At 49.3% G+C, this 25364-nt stretch overlaps 1 protein-coding gene across 2 annotated transcripts in view; it reads right to left on the minus strand.

Annotated features, from left to right (window-relative positions):
• ACSF3 (acyl-CoA synthetase family member 3) overlaps positions 1–25364 on the minus strand; it is a 50544-nt gene that overhangs the window by 12123 nt on the left and 13057 nt on the right. For both annotated transcript variants that reach the window (XM_041770897.1, XM_041770896.1), the window contains exons 4-7: positions 19627–19781; positions 18362–18507; positions 12584–12696; positions 1817–1943 (exon numbers count right to left, since the gene is read on the minus strand). In XM_041770897.1, the coding sequence (XP_041626831.1) occupies positions 1817–1943; positions 12584–12696; positions 18362–18507; positions 19627–19781 (541 nt within the window). The remainder of the gene's footprint in view (positions 1–1816; positions 1944–12583; positions 12697–18361; positions 18508–19626; positions 19782–25364) is intronic.

The raw sequence follows: 25364 nt of genomic DNA on the forward strand, positions 1-25364 counted from the left end.
CAGCCTGTATCGCTAATGGCCTGTGACAAAGGCACACGGCTTCCAGGCCTCACCCCCGAGAGCCAATTAAACACACACACTCCCTTCCTGTTTGCAGCGCATTACAATGAAATTAAACTGAGTTTCAAAATCATTTTCTCCTAAAGACATCTCTTTATAATAATTAATGCATGCTATTCCTTTTCAACTCAAATATTCATCAGCAGCAGTGGCTGAACGTTTTAACGCTGACTGCCCCACATTTTGCATTGCCGCCGCCCGGCGCTCAGGGAGCTGCTACCCACAAAATCCACAGGGCTTGGGTTCCTGTGCTTTTAAAGAAAAATAAAAAACCCTGAAGCTTTTATCTGAATTTAAAAATAAAAGAAGATGGCCACAAAGCAAGTCAGGTTTCCACACTGGGACCACACAGAGGAGGGATATACACAGAAGCGAGGTTAGCTCAAACACCTCACGTGAAGGACAGTGATGGGGAGAGGTCTGCTGCTCTCGGGCTGGCTTGTGTGAATGCAATGCTCACAAAGAGAATCCAGGCAGTCTGAGTTACGGAACTAGGAGGCCCTGGAACAGGTGACCGGGGCTCCTGGGACTCGACCACTGAGCCCTCTGCTCACCTGTCAGGGCTCTCGACCAGGTTCTTACTGGTCTTGCTCTGAAGGCTGAGAGATGTCCCCTCTCCAAACCCTCATAACCACCCATGCTTGCTTCCTCTGCTCCTCAGGCAGGGACAGGGGAGGCTGGACACCTCCAACCCAGCTGCCAGGACATGAGGTTTGCAGGCATGAGGGAGAAGCATAGACAGCTGTAGGACCTACAGTGTGGACATGGGACTGGCTGGGACCAGCAAATCTGGACCCACGTGCTGCCTAACAGTGGGACAAGAAGGGGGCCCCCAACACGTACCTCCTCAGGAAGACTCTCTGCCCCTTCACACCAAGCCCTCACCCGACAGGTCCACACGGCACCCCGAGACTGCCGGGGTCTATGCGGGTCCCCACTCTACCACTCGGTGACCTCAGGTCTAACAGCAGCAGATCAGAGGACATGCCATCCCGCCCCACACAGAGCCATGCCGACCTGAGCCCAGGGAGGTGCCTGAGCGAATGCCAGGCATGAGCTGCACATGCTGTGTGGCCACCATCCATCTCCTAAGGGCACATGGTAGCCTCGTGGTTTCCGCTTTGCCCATTTGCTGCCTTTTTCTTCACCTCTGCTTCCCACAGAACAGGAGATGAGGCAGATTTGTGATTATGGGGCCATGTGTGGTGATGTGTGAAAACAGGCCTTTCTTTTTGGAAAACATTGTCTTAAGACTATTATGAAATGATGCATTGTCGCAGAGAAGTTTTAGGCATACAGATGGGCAGAAAGAAGAGTAGGAACCACCTGGAACTCAGAACCCAACCACCTACAGGCCAGGGCTGGTGTTCTGGGATACCAGTGAATCTATATGTTGCAAACCTAATATTCACAGTGTCTGCTATAAAGTCCACGTTTCAGGACCACTGTGGCCAAGTGAGGCATGCAGGGTGATCCTAGGCAGGCTCTGCATCCTGCGGGGATGGTGCCAATTGCACACCAAGGCAGGGCCCAGGCATAGCATGGAGAATGTGAAATGACCCAAATGGAAAAGGAACCCCAGAACAACTTGGATCCTGGCGGGGGGAGAAGACTTCTAAAGCAGGGGCCTTGGGGTGAGGGAGGGGCAAGGAGGGTCTGACATCCAGGGGCTCCTGACCCATGATGGGTGAGACAGAGTACACCCCTATTTCTGTCCTGGACAGAAGATTCTGGGGTGTCCAGGCCCCTCTCCTACCTGTCTTGAACCAGCCATCCCAGGTGAAGGCTTGTCTCGTCTCTTCTGGTTTGTCCCAGTATTCTCGGAACACAGATGGTCCCCTGACCAAGAGCTCCCCTTCCTTTTCCTTGAACCCTGGGGTCACCTGTCAGCAAGGGAGAGAGCACACATCTCTCAAGATGGGGGCTTCATCTGCCTTTTTCGTGACCCCTCCCCCAGTTGATCATACTCGCTTCTGAAATTAGACACTTTGTTGGAAATGATTGAAAAATGCATCTTTCAACATTGGAACTCCATCAGACGACACGGTGCAGTGCTGGCCCACTAGGGTGGGGAGCTGTGTGTCACCACATTCATCCTAAAAAGCCCCGTGCTCTAGACTTAAAGACATGAGTCACTGACCCATGTCATAATCGGGGCCTGGCAGGGTTCAAGGTTCAAGCTGCCCGTCCTCTTCTAAAACTGTGCTCCTGATACTCCATGAAACTCCGTCTTCAGGGTGTTCCTGCACAAACCATGGCACACAGGAGCTTCAGGGAGGCATGGGCAGCCACCACACCCACGGGGGCTGCAGCAGCTGGGCTTCGGAGGCTCCCGTGGGGCCTTCTGGAGTCGGTCTCTTTCCTTGGTAAGGAGGAGGCGGAGCACAACTGAGAGGACGGCTCTTGTGGGTAAGCCCCAGGTACCCAGGACACAGTGGCACCCAGATTATGTGGTCCCGGAAGCAGGGGATTCATCTCTCGTGGTGACCACAGTACAGGGCAGGAGGGAGGCTGGGTTTTATAAGAACCTGAGTAGGGCTTCAGTGAAGTCAGAAAAACAATGTGTAGAGGCCCGTGCATGTCAGGCCCTGTGTGAAGCCATCATTGGACAGAGCAAAGGTGAGTGAAAGGGGCCAGGGATGCTCTGTTCTTACTCATCAACTCCAACCTGGAATGAACTCATTCTGGGGAAGAACCAGCCCCCTCTATTTTTTTAAAAAAATAAAAATCAGAGACCCCCCCCCCCTTTTTTAAGAGTCCCTTTTAAAGAGGCTGTAAAAACATCTCATTTGTTTGAGGCCTGGACACAATCCACATTTCCAAGGCCAATGCGGCAGGCAGGCAGCCAGAGCCTGTCCCGCATCAGCAGCTCCCCACTGACTCTGTAGCCCACTTCCTACTGACACAGGTGCCCCTGCCCTAAGGGGACTGGGCTCCACATTTGGGGCCCAGCCGCGCACCCGTCAACCAGCCTGCTTAGAGGAGGTCTGTGTTTGTTTTCCAGCCAAACCACACACTTCATGTGAACCCCACCCATCTTCCCACCTCTGCCCTTTATCTGATTCCACTGCTCAGGTCAGAGTGGTCACAGGACAGCAAACCTGTGGGGTAAAGGCCTTGAAACAAGTGTGCATGGCTGCCAACCCCCAAGAAGGCAGGCTGAAACCTGTGGGCTGAAGCCAATGGGGTGAAATAAAACAACACAGAAGCCAGCCTCCTCCAACAGACAGAAATGAGATCCAGAGTCTTACAATGTAACATTGAAATTTCCTGGACACAAGATTACTCAGCATGTGAAGAGCCATCAAAATGTCAACTCTTAACAAAAAAAGGCCATTGGTGCAGGACAATGCAGGGCGGCACCGATGTTTAGGCATACCTGACAAAGAATTTAAACCATGTACTACAAATGTGCTCCAAAAGGAAGACCAAATACCCAAGAAGTAAATGAAAAATTGAAAGTCTCAGGAGAGAAATAAAAGTTATAAAGCAAAATCAAATGGAAATTTTAGAACTGAAAAATACAATGACAGAAGTAGGAAACATTCCCGGGATTGACTTCATAGCAGAAGGTCACAAAGCAGAGTCCTGAACTGGAAGATCGGTCAATAGGATTTGCCCTCCTAACTCGAGCAACAGGAAAACATGCTCACTCGTCCTCCTCACTACCATGCACACCAACATTGCTGCTGCCAGATTCCCAGCAGAGGAGATGCCAGGAGCAGCGAGAAACTGGATAAAATTTGGCTGAAAACTCTCAAGTATGGTGAAATACACAAACCTATAGATTCAAGAAGCTCCAGGAACATCCCCAAAAGGGCAAACCCAAAGAAACACAGGCTCAGACACATCATAATCCAATCACTGAAGACCAAGGATAAAGGAAAAGTCTGGCAGTGGCCAGAGAGGAGCCATGCTTCTGACGACGTCTGCCTTTTGGGCAGAAACCATACAGGCCAGAGAAGGGGGACCCACTCCCAAGCCTCAGCCCCAAATCCCAGATCCAGTGAAAGTAACGCTCAGGTTTGGAAGAAAAGACAAAGATGCTCTTAGATAAACTGAAAACAAGAGAACTTGTGGCCAGCAGATCTGATCTGAAAGAATTACCAGAGAATGTCCTTTAGACAGAAGGGAAATGATTCCAGGGGGAAATACGGAAACTCAGAAGTGATATAAAAGCAAAAGAATCAGTAAATACCTGGGTGAACAAAACTGACCATTTTGTTCCTCATGAGTTCTTTAAAAACCACCCTGAAGGCTGAAAGCAAACACTGTAGCACTGTCTGATGGAGTTTATAACACATGCAGACGTTACACACAATGCTAAATGGGGAAAAGGCAAAGTGACCATACGGTGGCGACAAAGACTCTGCCTGACCAGACTGCAGTCAGGCTCCTGAACCTTCTCCTAGGCCCATCTGTGCCCTTGCTGTGAGATCCAGTTCTAGCAAGAACTCTGCTCTATTCCTTTAGCAAGAGACCCCCCATCCTGATAACTGGTCACCCTCAAATGTGCTACCACCCCCAAGTGACATCTGATCACCCTGGCATGCCCTCACCAGAGATCTGGGCAGGTAGTTTAGCCAGATTCACAACCTGCCCCCCCGTGTTTCCCTCAGCAAGTCCATCCACAGACCCCAGTGGCTACATGTAGGACATTTCCTCTGGCCCACATTGCATTCAGAGCTAAGCCCAACTCTCGCCTGTACTGTAAAACCCCACGGCACTGGGCCCTCACTCACCCCAATGCTCCTGAATAAAGTCTGCCTCGCCATCTTTAACAAGTGTTACTGAATGTTTTTCTCTTTGACTGGAGGAATTCCATGTTCTTCTGGGAGTGTTAAGTGCTGAGTCTAAGTAGGTTTCAAAAAGTGAAGTGTATTTATTGTAGTCCTTAGAACTACTAAAAAACTGTACAAAAGCATATGTTCAAAAACTCATCAGGTAAATTAAAATGGGATGCTAAAAATAAGTCCAAAGAGGGACGAGACACCAAGGGAACAACAGTGAGCAGATAACAAATGGCGGCAGGCATACGTTCAAGTGTTTCAATAATTAAGTCAAGTGTAAACTCTCTAAACACACCAATTAAAAGAATGCCAGACTGGATTGAAAAATCATACATGATTCGACCATCTACTCTCTTTAAGAAACTCACTTCTGGTACAGTTACACAGGCAGGTTAGAAGCAAGGGGATGGGACCCTACACACCATGAAACACCCTCCAAACAAACTACATCGACTCTGGAATATTAATGCCAGACCAAACAAACTTAACAGCAAAGATCATTACCAGCAGGTCTGCCTGATGACAGAATGGTCAAGTCACTGAGAAACTGTAACAATTAAAAATGTGTATTCACCAAGTAACAGACTTTCAAAATGTATCAGCAAAAACCCAAAAGCAGAAACAGACAATTACAATGGAGGAGACACACCCCTCCTCTGTGACAGAACTGGTTACTTGGCATGGATGTGCGGCACAGAGCACCACCAACCACGTGCCCCGGACCGCCATTTGCACAGCATCCCAAACCAGCAGAATGCATGTTCACCAAGAAGGCCGCATTCTGGGGTGCACACATGCCTTCACAAAACAACTGGAATTGTACCCAGTATGCTCTCTGATTATAACAGAACAAAACTAAAAATGAGTAACAGGAAGATAACTCTCCAAACACTTGGAAAATAAAGACACTTCTAAAAAATCCATGAGTCAAATAAGTCTTAAGGAAAATAAGAAAATCAGAAAATATTTTGAATTGAATGAAAATGAAAACATACGAAAATTTGCAGGGAGAGGGCAAGCCCCTGGGTGCTGCAAGGAAATCTGTGCTGGTAAATGCATGAATTGGAAAAAGGGAAAGTAAAGAGAAAACCCCAGGAATCCAAAAACAAGTTCTTTGAAGAAGGTTCAATAAAAGGATAATCTTGTGGTAAGAACAACAAAGGAAAAAGCAGAAGTCTCAAACTATCCATAAGAGGAATGAGAAGGGCATTACCTCAGATTATACAGACACGAAAAGATGAATAAGGGGACATTGTGAGAAATCCTACGTGCATCAGTTCAACAACTTAAAGGGACCAATTCCTCAAAAACCGCAATCTACCAAAATTCACCCAAGATGCATAGATGATCTGAATAGTCCCATAACCATTAAAGAAAATGAGTTAATAGTTGAAATCTTCCAAAAAAGAAGCCTCTAGGCCCAGATAGTTTCACTGGTAAATTCTACCCAACATCTCAATAAGTATATGATACCAATTATATGTAGCTTCCTCCAGAAAGCAAGAGAGGAGGGCATAATCCCCAACTCATTTGATGATGCTAGCATTACCCTGACACCCAAACAAGACAAAAAAGCACAACAAAAGGAAATCTCGATGTAAACGTCCTCAGCAAAAGGCTAGCAGATCCAATCTAGCACAATATAAAATAAACAATACGCCACAAGTGAGTGCGGTTTGTCTTAGGAGCACAATGCTGATTCAACACTAGGAAATCCACCAATGTGATCCACTATATTAGCAGCCTAGTGAGGAAAAAGCAGTTGATGTAAAAAAATAAAATAAAAAGCACTTGAAAATATTTTATCCAGGAGTGCCCAAGTGGCTCAGTGGGTTAAGCATCCAGCTCTTGGTTTTGGCTCAGGTTATGGTCTCAGGGTCATGAGATCAAGCTCTGTGTCAGGCTCTGTGCTCAGTGAGGAGTCTGCTGGAGATTCTCTCTCTCCTTCTGCACCTCCCCATCCTCTCAAAAAAAAAAAAAAGTGAAAATATCGCATCCATTCATGCTAAGAACTCAGCATATCATAAGTAGGATGGAATCTACAAAAAGCCTTTAGCTAATGTGAGGCTTAATAATTAAAGACCAATCCTTCTCCATAAGATCAAAGACAAGGTAAGGGTGTCTCCCTTTTTTTTTTTCCATTTGACATCACACTGGAAATCCTCCTCAGGGCATTTAAGGAAAGGAGAAGAAATGGAAACACACAGATTGCAAAGGAGGAAGTAAAACTGTTCCTACTTGCAGAAAACATGGTTGTTGATATTTTAAAAATCCCAGAAAACCTACAAAAATACCTTCTAAAACTAAAAAGTGAATTTAACAAGGTTACTAAGGGTTATGAAGCCAAAACACTCAAATCAATGTATTTCTATATGCCTGCAATGAACAGTTCAAAAAACAGAAAACCCCACACCTACAATAACTGGAAAAGAAGGAAAGGAGGAGGATGGAGGAAAGGAGAAGAGAGGAGGGATACCTGGTTATTTATCTAGTGGGGCATGAAACACACACACTAAAACAGACCTAAGTGAGTACAGAGGCATACCATGTTCATGGATCATTAGACTTGGCAGAGTGAAGATGTTAATTCTCCCTAAACTGATCTACAGATTTAATGCAATTTAGACAAAGATTTATTTATTTGAGAAAGTGAGAATGTGAATGAGGAGAGGTGCAAGTGGGAGGAGGAGAGAGAGAATCTGAAGGAGACTCCATGCTGAGCTAAGAGCCCGATGTGGGGCTCAATCTCATGACCTTGAGATCACAACCTGAGTCGAAACCAAAAGTTGGACTCTTAACTGAGCCATCTGGGCACCCCAGATTTAACGCAGTTTTCATCAAGATCCCAAGAAGATTTTTGTATAGATATAAACAAGCTATTTTAAAAATTGGCATGGCAGGCAAAATAATTAGAATAGCTAGACAACTCTAAATGAGAAGAATAAAGTTGGTGACATAATGCCATCATTCTGAGACTCACCATAACACAGCAGTAGTTAAGACTGGTGTGAGCAGAGAAACAGATACACAGGTCAATAGAGAACATATAACCATGTACAGACTCTGCTCAAATACGTGGTACCCATCACAGGTTCAATACAATAAAGACAGAATTTGTATCAATCCTAATTTTTGCACCGATTTGCCAGGGAGTCTCAGTTGTAGGGAAAGCAAGTATCAAGTAAGTAAGATATGTCATCATTTTCCTTATGCAAAAAAAAAAAAAAAAAAAGCATTTTTCCTTTCTTTAGGGAGAGAGAAAAGTGAAGCAGCAATATGAAGCTCTAAGTACACATTCATCCATCACATAGTAGCTTGTGTTACTGACTCAGACCCTACAAAAATAAAGACAGATTAATTTTGGTCATTGACATTGTAAATTTTAGAGACAAGGGTGTGAGGTGTTATCAAGAGTGAAGATAAACCAGGAGAAGAGGAACAGTCTGAGGAGAACAGTATCATAGAGAAATAATCTAAGATGATGCGTAACAATAAACATTCGCTTAGACTAAAACCCATGGCCTAGATCACCAGGTCCCCGCAGAGCTGGAGCTGTGCAGCTCACACCCCACCTGTGCTGGGAAGAGCATAGGGCGGGGCAGGGGCAGGCTGGATGGGGCACACAGATCTGGGAGCCCTGCAGTCACACACAACACTGCTTCACACACTGCAGCCAAAGCCTGGGCTGTTTCTACAGGGGGCTCCTGGGTTCTGGCATGTAGGGTACCACGTGCCCCAGGGCATGTGCATCAATGTACGAGTGCCACCCCATTTTACTGTGACCAGGACCATGGTAGAGAACCTCCAGCTCCCTCATCTGCAAGCAGCCTGAGTGTCTTTTCCTCTATGAGCAGATGTTGCTGGAAAGCCGCCAGGTAGAACCCCTGACACCTGCCCAAGCTCACACTAAGGAATGGGGGAAAGCATGGTGGAGGAAGGTGCAGGAATGCAGGTGGGCAACTTATGGGCCACGGAGGCCGGTGAGGAGGGGCAGGACCCACAGCAGAGCTCTTGACCCTGAAGTCTCCTGGGTCCCTCCTTGGCCGTGGGCTACTGCTGTCCTGGTGAACGGCTATCTCACTCAGTGCTGCCCATTTGTCAGGCCTCGGGACATGGGCTGGACACACATGCAAGGAGGAGGCCCATGGCAGGAAGGAGGTGTGGGTCCTTATCGTCCCCTGCTCAAGCACACCTCTCAGGGTATCTGGGGGCAGGCTCTGGTTATTGGGAACAGAGAAACACAAGCTAAGAGCTTGCACACACATAGGTCTGGCACATGAGTGCCACTGGCCTGCCTTTTCCTTGCAAAGATCCCCCATTTGGGGTAGTGCCGCCTCCTACCTGGTCCTTGTAGGGAGGTGGTACACCCACCTCATCCCAAGAGGCAAGGAACACATGGCTGATGACAGTCTGTTTGTCCAGGTGCGTGCTTCTGTGGGGATAGTATGGTCTCCACACCCCACCCATGGCAGGGCCAGAGCGTGTCCAAACCCTGTGGCACCCTGCCCCCAGGTCATGCCCCACTGTGTGTCATGTGCAGCAGTTGGTTGGCACACAGCAGCAACAGATGGTAGCAACAGGCAGGGGCAGGAGAAGATGCAGGAGGGGAACCCAGGAGATGCTGGTGGCCGTCGGGAGGAGAGGCAACCAAGCAGGCTGCTGTCCAGAGTGACAGCTTGCATGTAAATAAACAACAAGATAACTAATTTTTAAGGGGAAATAAAGGGAAGGAGGGCTCGCTGTCGCTGCCTGCTCCAGCCTGAGCTTGTGGTCATTGAAGCCCCAGCAAGAGAAGATACTTTTGTGTACAGGCTGGGGCTTCGTTCAGCTTTGAAGCCATTTGTCTGCTGAGAGACCCGCTGCTGCTGGCCGGTGCTTGGCTCTCCTGACAGGGAACACTTTGAAGGTAAATAGACAGAGACACAGAGACAATGTGTGGCATGCTCACGGGGGTTAAAGGAGAAGCCAGCTGGGTGGCCACGGCATGTGAAAGAGGCACTATGGTAAACAAAGTCACTGGGTCCTCTGGGCAGGTGTGGCCTGACCACGGCCCAGCAGGGAGACAAGACAGCAGTCAGACAAATGGAGCCAGAGAACTGTCCAGGTCGGGGAGAGGAGGGAGCCTACTCTTCCAGCACCTAAAGTCCTGCCAGACAGAGCGTCAAGGCTCAGGAAGCACCAGCACAGGGCTGTGGATGGCAGGGAAGGCAGCCCTGTCACCAACCAGCCACAGCCAGGGCAACCACACGATGGGGACACGGATAAGACAAGATAGGTTCACTACATGAGAGTGCATAGGTGTCCCACCACATGCCCTGTGAGCCCCCTTCCTGAGTTGTCAGGGCCTTTCTCAGACTCGGGCACTGCCCCACTGCCATGGTCACTGGGTGCCACAGGCATGAATGCCTCTCCCCGCTGCTCTGGGCCTGTGAGCAAACGTGAATTCTCCCTGCTGTCTGGAAAGTACCACTTGGCCTAGCCGCCCTTCTGCTCCCACCCTCCCCAGGGTCTCCTCTCTGTAGGGCAGAGACCCCAGAGCCCACCATGCCCTGCACTGCCTCTGGGTGCCATCACGGCCGACACCCATCTCTGACCCTGCTGGCTCCATGGGACACTGCACCCAGCTCAGAGTGAGAGGGCAGGGCGTGCAGACAACAGGTGGGTTTATGTGAGGGCACACATAAGGCTGGATGTTCTTCATACTCTTATTTTTGCAACTTTTCTGGAAGTTTGAGATTATTTCCAACTAAAACTTAAAAAACATTGAGAAGCTTTCTTTAGCTGTCCTGACTTCTGAAACATTAAACACATCAGTCCTCACCAGTTTGGAGTGTACTGAGAATTTACGTGTCATGGGAGGACTGGAAAGGTTTGTTTGGCAAATCTCGTTTTCAGAGAGGGCATCCGCACTTCAAGCAACATGTTGCAAGTCCTTGTAAATACAGTAGATCCTGGCTTTGGAGGAATCATGCTTCCAGACCATGTCCCCATGCGTGGCTCACTTAGGTCCCCGATGAGATAACAGGTTAGCTCGTTTCCACTGTAATGCATCATGAAAATGACGCTTCCTGCCCAGGATGACCTGAGCCTGCCCAGGGTTCATGCACATGTCATAGTGCCAATGGGTTCCTGGGAAAGATGTGGGTTATAACTGGCCCTCACAGTGTGGGGAGCCAGACAGAAGCTGCACAAGGTCCTGGGGGGACAGTGACAACAGTCTGAGTCCCTACTTTGAAAGGACAGAGGGAGATGCAGAGTGAGGCATGGCCCTTTTGGGTAACATGCACAAGGCCTAGAGTCCCACGGTCTGGAGGTGGGGTCGGTAACTCAGGCCACAGCTGGGGGTTCCTGCGAGCAGGACCATGGGGGAGAGGGCAGCCTCCCAGGTCACAGTGCCCCACAGTGGGCCATGCATACTGAGGCCTGTGTGTGGGATGCACAGTGGCCTTGAGCTTGCACATGGTCATCGAGGCAGCTCTGTTCGAGATGGTTATACTGATTTCTTGACAAAGCTGAGAATGTTCTAGAACATGCCATCAAGAGCACTGAATCCCCGGTCTTCACATTTAGAAGGTCGTAGGTGCGTGTGTGCTTGGCTCACACGTGGGGAAGTGGGACTCTAGCTCCCTCAGCCTCTCCCATCCCCATGACCCCCCAGGCCCTGGCAGTGGTATTGGTCTGCCCAGGGCTACCCTTGGAACACATGTTTCCTTCTGATGGTCAAGGGCTGGGCTGCCAGAGTTCTCTGCACATGGAGGCAAGTAAAGACAGATGAGGAGCACGGGCAGGTGGGTGGGCTGCCTGCCTTCCAGGTGAAGCAGTGGATTTTATTATAATTTTAGGGGGAGATTGTCTCCAGGTATGTATGGAGGCCAAGTCATCAGGTGAATGGCACCTGGAGGATGCAGTAGTGGGTGATGCTGTCTGTGCTGCTGGTATGTGACTGACCCACACGCCCTGAAGGGCCAGGGTCCCTGAACCCACACCCAGCCATCCCTGACCCAGCAAACAGGGTGCATGTCCAGAGGGGGAGGCAGGCCATCATTGTAGGGAGGGCTGGACCACCGGATGCTGGCGCAGGTTATTGGAGCATGAGCAGGCTCACGAGGAGGCAAAGGGGCTGCAGGGTGCAGTCTGTGAGCCAGAAGAAGACCTCAAGGTCTTCTTGACCTTTCAGCTGAGGCTGAAGGTCCGGGCCAGCCATTATTGAGGTAAGAGCCCAGGCAGAGGGCGGTCAGGGAGTGATGGCTGTGCCTCAGGACCTCAAGGCTGTCCTGAAGAGGGCAGCATGGAACCTGCCCGCACACACGGAGGATAGGGTCTGGAGGCCAAGGGAACAGGGGGAGGAGCCAAGGGCTGACCTCCACTCGGGGGACCTGGTGAGGGGTTTTCTTGGGTGGACATTTTCGTAAGATTACACCTAAAACCACCCAGTTCTACCCATCTGCTCAACCATCTCCTCAAACATCTCCTTCAGACATGGACACTGAGACCACAGGGGAGGCCAGTGTGGAGCGGGAGAGAAGCTGACACCCAGACCCACTGCTGCTGACATCTCTTAAGTCTAGTCTGCGTGTTGGCTATAGACGAAGTTATCTCCTCTTAAACCAAAATTCCAGTTCCCACCAATCCTTGTCTATGATTTCCATTCACTTATGATCACCAGATCTGTCACTATTACTTGGTATGGCTGTGTGATGTGTGCACCGCCAGTGGAGCACAGAGCAGCCCACCTGCGTCTCCTTTTCATTTCCTTCTGCATGGAGCACATAGGGGCAGCCCTCCTTCTTCGGGTTTTCTGAGACAATGCGCACCTCGACGCCTGGCAGCGGGGTCCCCACGGAACCTGCAGAAGAGAAAGGAGAGGGCTGCAGGGCCAGCAGAAGAGCCTGGGACAAGGATACAGGGCTCCACGTGGTGTGTGCAGGTGGCCGCTAAGACTCACAGCTGCCCACAGTTTGTGAGACTGGCTCTGGATGTTCATGGGGGAGACTCTTGGTGCCCAGGCTTGAGGCTGGGGCTGCTGCCACCTCCAGAAAGGCCCTGGTAATGGTGGACTGTCTCCGGGGGCCATTGGAAAGCACTGGTACACAGATGGCCCAAGAGGGACTGAGCTGGCAGGCAGAGGATTCCATTAGCATTCTGGTTCATTTATTAGGCACTCAGGGTTTGCTCAGTGTGTTCATCCCCACCGAAGCACCCAGTGTGGCAGCCTGTCCTGCCCTGAGGCAGCCACAGCAAGGCCCCGCAGCCATAATAACAAAGGACCAATGTGGACAGAGGTCCCCACACCAAATGCTCGGTATCTGTGAAGACTCACATCGAGGCTTCAGGCTCTTTATCTTAATCATTAAAATCAGTGAGGATTTGTCATGGGACACATGCCCGGCAGGCTGACTCTAAAAGTCTACATACGATCAGGATTCTGGGATCAAACTCCCAGGAGGGTCAGTTAAACAGGACCTTGGTTTGCTAGCATGGTGCCATACTATCCTTGTGGCCTGTCTTCTGTATCTGAGGTCCTCCCTACAGTGCCATCACAGAGGGCTGTTGGCTGTCTCATATCCTGGTGGCCTCACGCCTCACTCTGGTCAGAAGCCCGTGTCCCTGCCTGGTGGAAAGCACACAACCAGCTCCCTCCTGTCCCTTTGTCTTCTTGTTTTGCTTCCAAAGATTTTTAAAAAGTTAAATCTATAGGAGATACAATTAATCAACACAAAGCACACAACTCTGGCATTTTGCACATTCATGATGCTAGGCAACTGTCGCAGCCATCTAGTTCCAGAACCTTCCATCACCCCAAAGGAAACCTGAGCTGTCAGCAGTCATGCTGATAGTCTGCCTGTGTGGGTCTGCCCACTCCGGACAATCCCCACAGTCTCAGACATGGGATCCCCCTGGTCCTCTGGAGATGTATCTGTTCTCAGCATGTGGCCGCACAGGCACCAGGACACTTGAGATGCCAGCCAGGAAGAGAGGGAGCTTCATCCCCAGTGTGCAAATGAGACATGGGGGCCAGAGGCAAAAACTGGCCTGTGAACCTGCCCCTCACACCCCACTTCTGGCCTGGCTCAGTACACCCATGGCCATAGCAAAGACCAGATGCCACCGGACCAGTGGTCTAGACACGCCTTCCAGGTGACCTTGAGGTCCTTTCCCTTTCTAGAGTTGATAAATGGTCCCTCTCCTTGTGGATGCTTTTCAGCAACAAACTTAACTCCTCTGCCACAGATGCTGCTCCTCCCTAGGCCTCAGGCCTATGCTAACCGGGACGCAGCTCGGTGACGGCCGGTGCCAGAGCTCTGCCTGCTGGGAGACCACTTCCCACTCCTGGTACATTATGGCCAAAGCGGGTGGATGGAGGCAGTGGAGGAAAGCTGATGTGGGACAGGGCCAGCCAGGAGGATGCTCAGACAGGCCGCCCTGCCCAGCCCTCCCCCACTGGCTGCCCAGTGCTGCCGCAGGCCCTGGAGTACTCACGACGCTCCCGTGTCCCCGACAGGACAAGTTTATTGTGGCTGCACCAGGTCAGCAGCCTCCATGCTGAGGCTGAGTACGGTCATTTGCTGATTTACCACCTCCTAAGGCAGGTCAGATACTTCTTCAGGTACCTGCCAGAGGTAATGGTCCCATGAATACTCAGCCAGCCGTCAGGAAGAATGATGACATCATCAACTTCACTACAGGATCTTTTTTTTTTTTTTTTAAATTTATGATAGTCACACACACACAGAGAGAGAGAGAGAGAGAGAGAGAGAGAGAGAGAGAGAGAGAGAGGCAGAGACACAGGCAGAGGGAGAAGCAGGTTCCATGCACCGGGAGCCCGACGTGGGACTTGATCCCGGGTCTCCAGGATCGTGCCCTGGGCCAAAGGCAGGCGCTAAACTGCTGCGCCACCCAGGGATCCCTTCACTACAGGATCTTAAGCAGGACTCATAGCCTCACTCAGAAACAAAAACTGGCTCTTCCTCCCCTTTCCTTCTTTCCCTGGGACCACAGAGGAGGTGTGTTGACAGGGCAGCTGGCCTCAGGGCAGGGGAGGTGTATGGCCCCTGCTGTGTCTGAGGACTTGCAGCAGCTGTTGGAGGAGGTCAAGGGCTCAACCCAAACATTGTGCTGCCTCAGAGCTAGTTATAGTGCTGTGTCCCAGATGACCCACAACTGTCTGGCCCGGCTACATATCACAGGTTCCCACGACCCCCTCTCCTTAGGCTCAATAATTTGCTAGAGCGACTCACAGAATGCAGCACTAGATTTACCACCACCATGAAGGATGGGACTTAGGAAAAGCAGATGGAAGACATGCCCAGGAAGGGGGTCCCTGAGCTCCCATGACCTCCAGGGCACCCCTTCCAGCACCTCCTCTGGTTTCTCTGGTGGTCCACAACTGAGGAAGCCACTGGGTACCAACTCAGGACACCCTCTTCCCTGCCCAGAGGGTCTACCCCACCTTCAGCGGCTTTCCCAGTCATCTCAGCACAGACTCCACTGTTGGGGACGGGGTTTCTGAGAATCACTAAGACCCCTTGGCGGCTCCAGCACCCAAGCAATTCCAAGAGTGGCAAAGACCAAATACAGATTTCTCTTAAGAAGGAGGTCCTCTAACCATCCTCCTCAACTCAAAAACGCCAGCCTCTCCACCCACCGTTCTCTCCTTCTTTCAATCCACTGGTTTCTCCTTGGAATATTTTTCACAAAGGAAAAACCCTCTTCTCAGGCTCCTCCTGCCCATCTCTGGTCTTTTCTCCATCTCGAGTGAACTAAGATCTGTAATGGAAGTGCTAACAGAATCTTAATTAATTACAGCATCATACACAACAGTGTGACTGAAATCTCCAGGCAGAGAGACAATGACTCTAGTTTCATGGCTGGAGGTACTGGAGGGTAAGGTCCAAGCAAAGAAGATGCTGCAGTCTGCGTGGGGCAGCCATGGAGCTCACGTCTACCCTGCCCTAGCTGGCCGGGAAGACCAAGGTCCACCAGCAGTGCCCCCTCCCCCACACCCACGGGGACAGCCTCTCTCCTAGTGTCCACACAGGGTCAGTGCTGGCCACAGTCAGGAGTGCATGTCGTTCTTCTGCATCTAAGACAGTTGTCGGCTTGTCCCAGATATCTGTGATTGGCCTGTGGCTCTGTCCAGCAACTAGGAAAGGAGGCAGCTCTGCAGCTGGTCCCCAGAGAACGGAAACAGGCTGATAAGGTCCTGGCGCTCCTGTCAGCGCTCCACGGAGCCCGCGGCAGGAGCCATTAGCGCCTCTGATCTCCACCTCCAATTAGAGCGTGATTAGGCCCGGCAGCGCCAGGCCATGAATTATTCATCTCCCTTCACAGTAACCACCAGGGACACAGAGAAGGAATAATCAGAAGATCGACCGGCAGCAAACGACCCTCCTTGTATGGCAGGTCTCTCTTTCAAGGCTGGCCTGGCCCATGTGCCCCCATCAGGTTCTGAGAACCTTTATTTATTTATTTATTTTTTTTCTGAGAACCTTTAAAAACAAATCCTGGTCGTCACTGCAATGACCCTGAGAGCAACACTCAGAGGCCATGCAGGCAGTGGGAAGGAAGGGGCTGCAAGCAGGTGTGACACGAGCCTGAGGCTGGTCGGCCGTGTCCCAAGTGCAACAGAAGCCCAGCCTGGGCATCGAAGTACACGGACAAGACCTGAAGGGGCCAAGGAAACCCCTCAACTGGGCTTCTCCAGAAATGACTCTACTTTTTTCCAAACCAAAGAACCAGTCTTGCACTTAACTGCCAGCAGCCTGCATTACAGAAAAGGTCATGGGTATTTGATCCCGAGGTAGGGAGAGAGACGGTGGCTGTGCCCTCCTGTTCCTCACGATGGCCCCAAGGGCTGGGCGAGAGTTGCAGCCATCACCCAAGATGCAAGAACTTTCTGCCCAATAAGCCTTGAGGTCTAGAGCCTAGGTTCTTTCTGCCTTCCTCAGACAGGGCTGGAGAAGGCCAGGCTAGCCAGAGACCCTGCGTGACCTCTGTCCAGGGTGGCTGCTTGCCCCACTCACCTGGGGATTCCGCCTCCACCACCTGGGGTGAGCACCCAGCTCCCTGTGCCCTCCATCTTGTCCTGGCTCCTAGTCTTGGCTCTCAGCCTTATGTTTGCTTCTATAATAATTAGGGCCCAGAAGGGTCCCTATGCATCTCTGTGCCCTCTCTCTTCCCTGAAACTGTGCCATGCTGCTGTGCTCTTGGCAAAGCGGGTGTCCCAGTGTAATAGTATGTATGTCCACCAAGTCACACACCAGCTGTGTGGCCCCGGGCAGCTTGGGTACCTGCCTCAGTGTCCTCGTCTATCACCTGGGCAAGATCACCTCTGCATCAGGGGCTGCTATGGACACACTGTGGCAGCTTCTTGGGAAGACAGGTGCTCATTTACCTTCTGACCACCAACTCCACTCTGGGAACCGACTCATGAGAAATAGAGGCACATGTTCACAGAGAACCTGCACTCAGACCTTTACAGCAGCTCTACTGGCAACCATCCCAAACCAGACACGATCCAGTGTCCTTCGGCAGAGGAGCAGCCAAAGAACAGTGGCCTGTCCACACTGTGGAATCCCACTCAGCAAGGGAAAGGAACTCGCATCCACATGGATGAATCTCAGACATGTCCCACTAAGCGACCCATTAGGCCTTGTTCCCATTGACTGACATTCCAGAAAAGGTGCTAGAAGAGAAACAGGTACCTGCTTGCCTGGCCTGGGGTGGGGAGGTGCTGAGTATGCCAGGGGAGGGACTGAGCTGCCAGACACTCCATGTCCCAAGAGTGTGGTTGGCTATGTGTTTTGCAAACCTCATAGGACTGCACACAGGAAGGGGAATTTTACAGTGTGTGCAAGATAAATGGACGCACAGACAGAATCACAGAGTTGTTTTTCTCTTGCCTCCAATTGGGATCTCTCTTGTCTTGGACACTCTGGAGGAGGTGCCTCATGAAGACTGGGAGAGCACTGAGAACAGCACACCACACATTCACACCTTAGGTCTGTGCTCTGCTGGCGGATTCCCTGCTGAGGACCCAGGATGTGAAAATCTGAGTTAAAGTCAGAGTGGAACATCTTACAGAAGGCTCTATGGTAGGCCCAGGGCAGGAAGCCCTGTCGGCAGCCCACATCATCCAGATAGATGGAGGGCTCCCTCACCTGCTGTCCCTACGCCCTGCGTGACCCTGGGGGCCTGGATGGGAGGGAGGCTCTGGCCGATGGCCCCTTGGTCTACACGGAAGCAGTGCCCACCCCAGGAGGCACTCTGCTGAGCACATGGGTCCTGGTCATTCCCATTCTTCCCACTGGTCACCAGGGAAGGACACTGTATAAGGAACACCCTTCTCTCCTGTTCCCGACTGGCCACTTGGGAGAAATGTGAGTGCCCACAGGGGGATAGGCCACAGCCACCTGGCTAGCACCCCAAGGTAGTTCTCTGGCCCAGTAGGACTGGCCCACCTAGGAGCTCGGGGCAGAGGGGAAGACACAGCAGGCAGGTGCTGCTCATACCTGGCACGCGCACTGTGGTCAGAGGGTTGGACAGCGCCATGCCGATCTCCGTCATCCCGTACCGTTCCAGCAAAGTGTGGCCTGTGATGCTTTGCCACTTCTCTAGCACAGGCAGAGGCAGGGCAGCTGAGCCTGAAACCATCAACCTGCCAGCACAACAGAGGCAGCCTTAGCTTCTTGGGGGTAGCCCTCGCCAGGACAACAAAAACCTGTTGTGCACAGCGCTCTTCATTCAACTCCAGTATCCTCAAGTTCATGACAAACAAGGTATTGGGGGCCAAATTTTACCTCTGTTCTTTAAAAAAGAATTTGTTGGGTGCATCTTACAGTATAAACAGGTCTTCAAAAGGAACAGGTAATCAAGATAAAAAAAAAAGTTTTCAGGTCTTTGGAGGCATTCTTTGCACACGACTATACACTGTCTATAAACAATCCTAAATCACAGCAATAATAAGAATTTGGTTTGTGTATAAACTGCTTCCAGGCCTGAGGAGCAGGAGGGGCAGATGAAAGGAGAGAGACCACAGCTGAGTGATGCTGCAGTGGATGAACTCGTGGGCGTGACACACACCACGCAGCATCTGAGAGCTCCTGCTTACATCACTCCAGCACCACACACACCCCACCACATCCAGAACTTCCAGTTCAAGCTGGCCAGGCAGCTCGCTCTGAGCTGGTAAAAGGCTATGCTCGCCTCAGACAGCATGTCACGTCTCTCTGGTCCCATGAAAACTCACCACGCCAGCTCGGGTGGGCACTCTTAAGTGACTCAAGCTTGGGTGAAAATCGGGGAGAAGCATACTGGGTCTGCAGGTTCATAAGGTAAAGCAGAACAAGCCTCACGCCACTGAAGGACCCGCAAGATCCAGCGCCTCTATCAGGAAGGGTACTTGTGAACAGATCTGGGAGGCACAGGACAGGGTGGGGGTGCTCCACAGGGGGTGGCTCAAGGGCCAGAGACTGAGGTGGAGGGAGATGAAGCGAGGTTAGACGGGTCAGAACGGGTGAGAGCGGGCCCTTGTCCTTCAGATTGGACCATAGGACAGAAGGACACAGAGAGACAGGTGCATCTGGACAGACTGAGAGAGAGAGAGAGAGAGAGAGAGAGATGGAATACGGACAGACATGCAGAAAACAGCTCGCTGTACATTTAAAGGGAGTGGAATACACTGCTTTCTAAAACTTAGGGCTGTTTTACTAAACATATGTGATGTTAGTTGATCTTTAAGGCTTTCTGGGCCAGAGAATGGACTATTTCCATTTACCTAATCCTCTCTTCACAAACTGCACGGACAAAATCCTGGACGTGAGGCTGGGTGAAATGTCTATCATAATAATCCATCAGCTTGGCATAGATTGTAGGCACTGCCATAAATACGTTAATCCGTGGAGTTTCACAGCCTAAGAGCTTTTCCCAAACCTAGAAAGGAAAAAAAAAGGAAAGAGCAAAACGTGAGAAAACATGCACACACTCTGACGCAGGCAGGCTCGTCCAGCTCCAGCACATCTTAATGGAGACACCCTCTTCCTTCTCTTTAAAGATCCATAAGTGGCTCCCAATACAAGGCCTCTCACTTGGCTGATACAGCCTCTGGCTATTGCCGTGGGAGTCCCCTTTGCCAGGAGATACTGGTGTCAGGCCACAGGGTAACCATGACAAGAGCAGAGGCACAGCCCTGGTGTTGGATTTTGTCAGGAGAGATGGGGGGCACCTCATGCTCTTCCAAGGGGCACCTGTGAGCCTTGGGTCAGCATAAGGCCCGGCACCAGCAGCTGCTCAAAGATGGTGAACATATGATTGTCTGGTTATATTAGAAAAAGTCACATGAATTTTGTATTTCACTTGGTAACAGATGCTTTCTTTTCTTTTTCTTTCTTTTCTCTTTTTTTCTTTTCTTTTCTTTTCCTTCCTTCCTTTCCTTTCCTTCCTCCTTTCCTTTCTTTCTTTCTTTCTTTCTTTCTTTCTTTCTTTCTTTCTTTCTCTTTCTTTTCTTTCTTTCTTCTTTCTTTCTTTCTTTCTTTCTTTCTTTCTTTCTTTCTTTCTTTCTTTCTTTCTTTCTTTCTTTCTCTCTCTCTCTCTCTCTCTCTCTCTCTCTCTCTGATTTTATTTATTTGACAGAGAGAGTAAGCGAGCAGAGGCAGAGGGAGCAGCAGGAGATGTAGAAGCAGACTCCCCCACTGAGCAGGGAACCCGATGCAAGACTTGATCCCAGGACCCCAGGATCATGACTGGAGCCGAAGGCAGATGCTTCACTGACTGAGCCACCCAGGCACCCTGCTTCCTGTTTTAATATAAAGATGTTCTATGTGCCTCACTGGTTAAAGAGCTTGGGTGTGACCCCCAGCGTTCAAGAAAAGCTGACACAGCCCCCTCATTCTGTGGCTCTCTTCACCCCAGTGTTGCCATGTAAGCCTCTGGCCAGGATGAGCACAGGAGGCTCACAGGACCCCAAACACATACAGACCTTGCCCCGTGACATTCGAGGGGCCAATCCCACACACTCTGACCCCTACATGGACAGGCTGTGTGGAGGGCAGGTGTGTCTCTGAGGGGAAATAGTATCATTCTTTTAAAGACAATGATTAGTGCCCCTTATATTGCAAAGCATGTAGAGAAACAGGAATATGTGAGCCATAATTAGGGAAAAAAGTCAACAGAAGCAGACCCTCAGAAGATGCTGGAATTATCAGACAAGGAATTCTTTTTTTTTTAAGATTTTATTTATTTATTCATGAGACACACACACACACACACACACACACACAGAGAGAGAGAGAGAGAGAGAGAGAGAGACAGGCAGAGGAAGAAGCAGGTTCCATGCAGGGAGCCCAATGTGGGACTCGATCCCGGGACCCCAGGATCATGGCCCAAGCCAACGGCAGACACTTAACTGCTGAGCCATCCAGGCATCCCCAGACAAGGAATTCAAGATAATTACAGGCCTATGAAATTTAGAAGGAAAGATGAACAAAACGAGGGAAAATCAAGGATTTCATTGGAGAAGTAGAAACATAAAACAGAACCATTATTAAACTCGGAGACAAGTCATCTGAAGCCACAAATTCACTGGACAGACTCAGACATGGATGAGACCATGAAGAAGAAAGGATAGAAGCCACAAGACATGGGCTCATGGAAAAGATCTGCACCAAAGCAAGGCAGGACAGACAGGAGACAGGGTAGTGGGAAAGACATGCCAGCGCAGCACACCTGGGGGCTTGGCAGAGACTCCCCATGTCCATGCGCAGGCAGCCTCAACATGGATGAGATGGCAAGTCTCCCCACCCAAGCCACAGTATCAACGTACTCCCCCCTACAAACTCTGGTTCCAACAACCGACAAGCTGACTCTACCACTCTCATGGAAGGATAGAGACTCAAAAGAGCCAAAACGAGCGTGAAAAAGGAGAGAGTAAGTGTGGAGGGCTCATTCCTCTCAACTCTTAAACTTGCTCTAATGCAAGAGTGACCAGTGCAGTGTGGTGCTGGTGGAAGATCAGACCTCCAGATGAATGACCAACCAGAGCCCACAAATAAACCAATACATGTGTGGCCAATTGTTTCTTTTAAAAACTTACTGATTGGTCAGCCCTGGTGGCGCAGTGGTTTAGCGCTGCCTGCAGCCCAGGGTGTGATCCTGGAGACCGGGGATGGGGTCCCACATCGGGCTCCCTGCATGGAGCCTGCTTCTCCCTCTGCCTGTTTCTCTGCCTCTCTCTCTCTCTGTGTGTGTCTCTCATGAATAAATAAATAAAATCTTTCTTTTTTTTTTAAAAGCCTGGTTGCCTTTAAAAAAAATAAAAATAAAAACTTACTGATTTATTGATTTATTCATTTGAGAGAGAGAGAGAACACACCTGCATGCGCAAGCAAGTGCGGGGGAGGGGCAGAGGAGGAGGGAGAGGGAGAAGCAAACTCCCCCCTGAGCACAGAGCCTGACACAGGCTTGATCTCACAACCTTCAGATCATGACCTGAGCTGAAACCAAGAGTCAGATGCTCAACTGACCATACCACCCAGGTGCCCCATGGCCAACTGGAGATTTTTTTTTTAGGATTATTTATTTATTTATTTATTCACGAGAGATACAGAGAGAAAGGCAAAGACACAGGCAGAGGGAGAAGCAGGCTCCATGCAGGCAGCCCGATGTGGGACTCCATCCTGGGATTCCAGGATCACGCCCTGAGCCAAAGGCAGACGCTCAACCATTGAGCCACCCAGGCGTCCCCCAACTGGTTTTTGACAAAGGAGCCCTCATTTCAAATGGGTAAAGAATAATTTTTTTAACAGTGTTAGATCAACTGAACACCACATACAAAAAGATGAATTTTAGACCTTTGTCACATACAAAAATTAATCCAAACTGAATCAGAGACCTAAATGCATAAGCTCAAACTATAAAACTTCTAGGAAAAAAATCTTCATGATCTTGTTTGAGCAAAGATTTCTCAGATATCACACCAAAAGCATGATCTAGGAAATTAATTGATACAATGGACTTCATCAAACTAAAAACGTGTTTCAGAAGATACCATTAAGAAAATGAAGAGATAGGGCACCTGGGTGGCTCAGTGGTTGAGCTTCTACCTTCAACTCAGGTCATGATCCCAGGGTCCTGGGATGGAGACCCACACTGGGCTCCCCATAGGGAGCCAGCTTCTACCTCTGCCTATGTCTCTACCTCTCTCTGTGCTTCTCATGAAAAAATAAATAAAAGCTAAAAAAAAAAAAAAAATGAAGAGATAAGCCAGACTGGGAGAAAATATTTGCAAACCATCTGACAAAAGACATATCCAGAATATACAAATACTTACTAATCAATAAGATAAATAATGAGTATAAAAATGGGCAAAAGGTCTAAACAGTTCACCCAGGAAGATATAAGGATGCAAACAAGACCATGAAAAAAATGCTCAACATCATTGAGGGGGCACAGCTCAGTTGGTTAAGTGTCTGAGTCTTGATTTCAGCTCAGGTCATGATCTCAGGGTTGTGGGATTGAGCCCCATATTGGGCTCTGCACTCAGTGTGGAGTCTGTTGTAGATTCTCTCTCCCTCTGTCCCTCCTTGCTCATATTCTCTATCTCAAATGATCTTAAAAATGAAAAGGAAATGCAAATTGAAACCATAGTAGATCTCACTTTATATGTACTAGAATAACTCTAACAATAACTTAAACAACAAGAAGGGCTGGCACTGATGTGGTGAGACTAGGGTCCTTGCACACTGCTAGTGAGAATGTAATCAAGAGCCAATGTGGGAAATAGTTGGGCAGTTTCCTGAAATACAAAACATAAACTTGCCCTATAATCCGACAATCTATTCCCGCATATCTCTATAAGGTACGTGAAAACATGACCACAGAGGGATTTGGGTGCAAATGTTCACAGCAGCGTTATTCCTAATGGACAAAAACTGGAAGCAACCCAAAGCCCATTGGATGGTTCACAGGCGAAGAGAGCATGTGAAGCGACACAATGGGGTGCTCTTCAGAAACAAAAAGAGCAACCACTGGCCTACATGCTACAACATGAGTGAGACTCAGAGGCGTTCTGCACAAAGAAGGAAGCAGACATAAGACCCTGCAAGCCATAGGACTTGGTGTCATGCAGTGTCCAGGAAAGGAAACATGCAGAGACAGAGGCAGACAGGGCTGCAGGGGAGTAGGGAGTGAGACAATGGCTGGGCAACTCTAAGTTTATGAAAAATCACTTAATCATGTACAATAGTGACTTTCACAGTATGAGAATTACATCTCGGCAGAGCTGTGAGAAAGACACAACATGAACACTTCAGGGAAACAAGGCTTGGAGACTCATGAACCTGAAAGAGCATGGGGGAGGGCCACAAAAGGAAAGGCCTGGTAATCACCATAGAAGTTATAGACTCCTGACGACTTAAAGTAACAACGATGATGTGTCATGAAGACGAAGTCAGGAAGGAATAAAGAACAAGAGGTCGAAGGCACAGAAATCACGGGTGCATTAGAGAAAAACTGTGACACAAGAGTGAGCACAGTAATGGGAGGAAAACATAAACCACCTGTATCAGAGCTAAAGGAGGCATCACCACAGATCCCAGGGACACAGGAGAGAAACTATGAACTACCATGAATTTCACAGTTTTGATGAAATGGACAATTTCCTTTAAAAACAAAAACTTACTAAAACTGACATAAGAAACAAAATAGGAAATATTAGAAGTCTTACATATGTTAAAGAAACTGAACCCTTAATTAAAAGCCCTTCTGGAGAGGTCTGGCCCACATGGCTTCCAGGGTGACCTCAGTAAACACTCAAGGGAAGACCAGTGTCAGCCTTACACCAACCTGCCCAGGGAGGAAAAGCCTTGAAAAGGGAAGCACTGCCTTAACGCAGAAGCCCAGCAAGGAGGTCATGAGACGGCTACAGACCCTTATTCCTTCTAAACATAGATGCAAAAGCTTAAGCAAAATATCAGCAAATCAGATCTAGCAACACATAAAAGGACAATTCATCCCACCATTAGGAAGTCTGCTTGCAGGGCTGCAAGGTTAGGAAGCTAGAAACACGACAGACTTTAATCAGTGTAAGTAACTGCATTAGTAGACTAAAGGGGGAAATAGATAATAAGTAAATAAAGGGGCAGATGCCATGTGATCATCACAGTAGATAAGGCCGTCTGTAATACTCTACCCCTCTAAGATAAGAGCCCTCAGCAGACAAGGAGGAGCTAGTCCATCCTTGAGCTCATATACAGCAACTATAAAACCAACAGCTAGCAATCAATTGTGCAATGTTAATGCTTTCTCCAAAAACTGTGAATCAGTCAATGATATCCACACCATGACCACTTCCAAATCAGAGTTACAAAAGTAAAAATTCTCTGTATCACAAGACACTTAAAAAAGACATTGGTTTGTGAAACCAAAACCAGACTGGAGAAGATTCACAATATGTTATTCTGACAAAGGCCTTTTATCCAGAATATATAAAGAACACCTACAGACCAATAACAAAAAGAC

Source organism: Vulpes lagopus, chromosome 10 (genome assembly GCF_018345385.1).
Source record: "Vulpes lagopus strain Blue_001 chromosome 10, ASM1834538v1, whole genome shotgun sequence".
In the NCBI taxonomy this organism is placed as follows: domain Eukaryota; kingdom Metazoa; phylum Chordata; class Mammalia; order Carnivora; family Canidae; genus Vulpes; species Vulpes lagopus.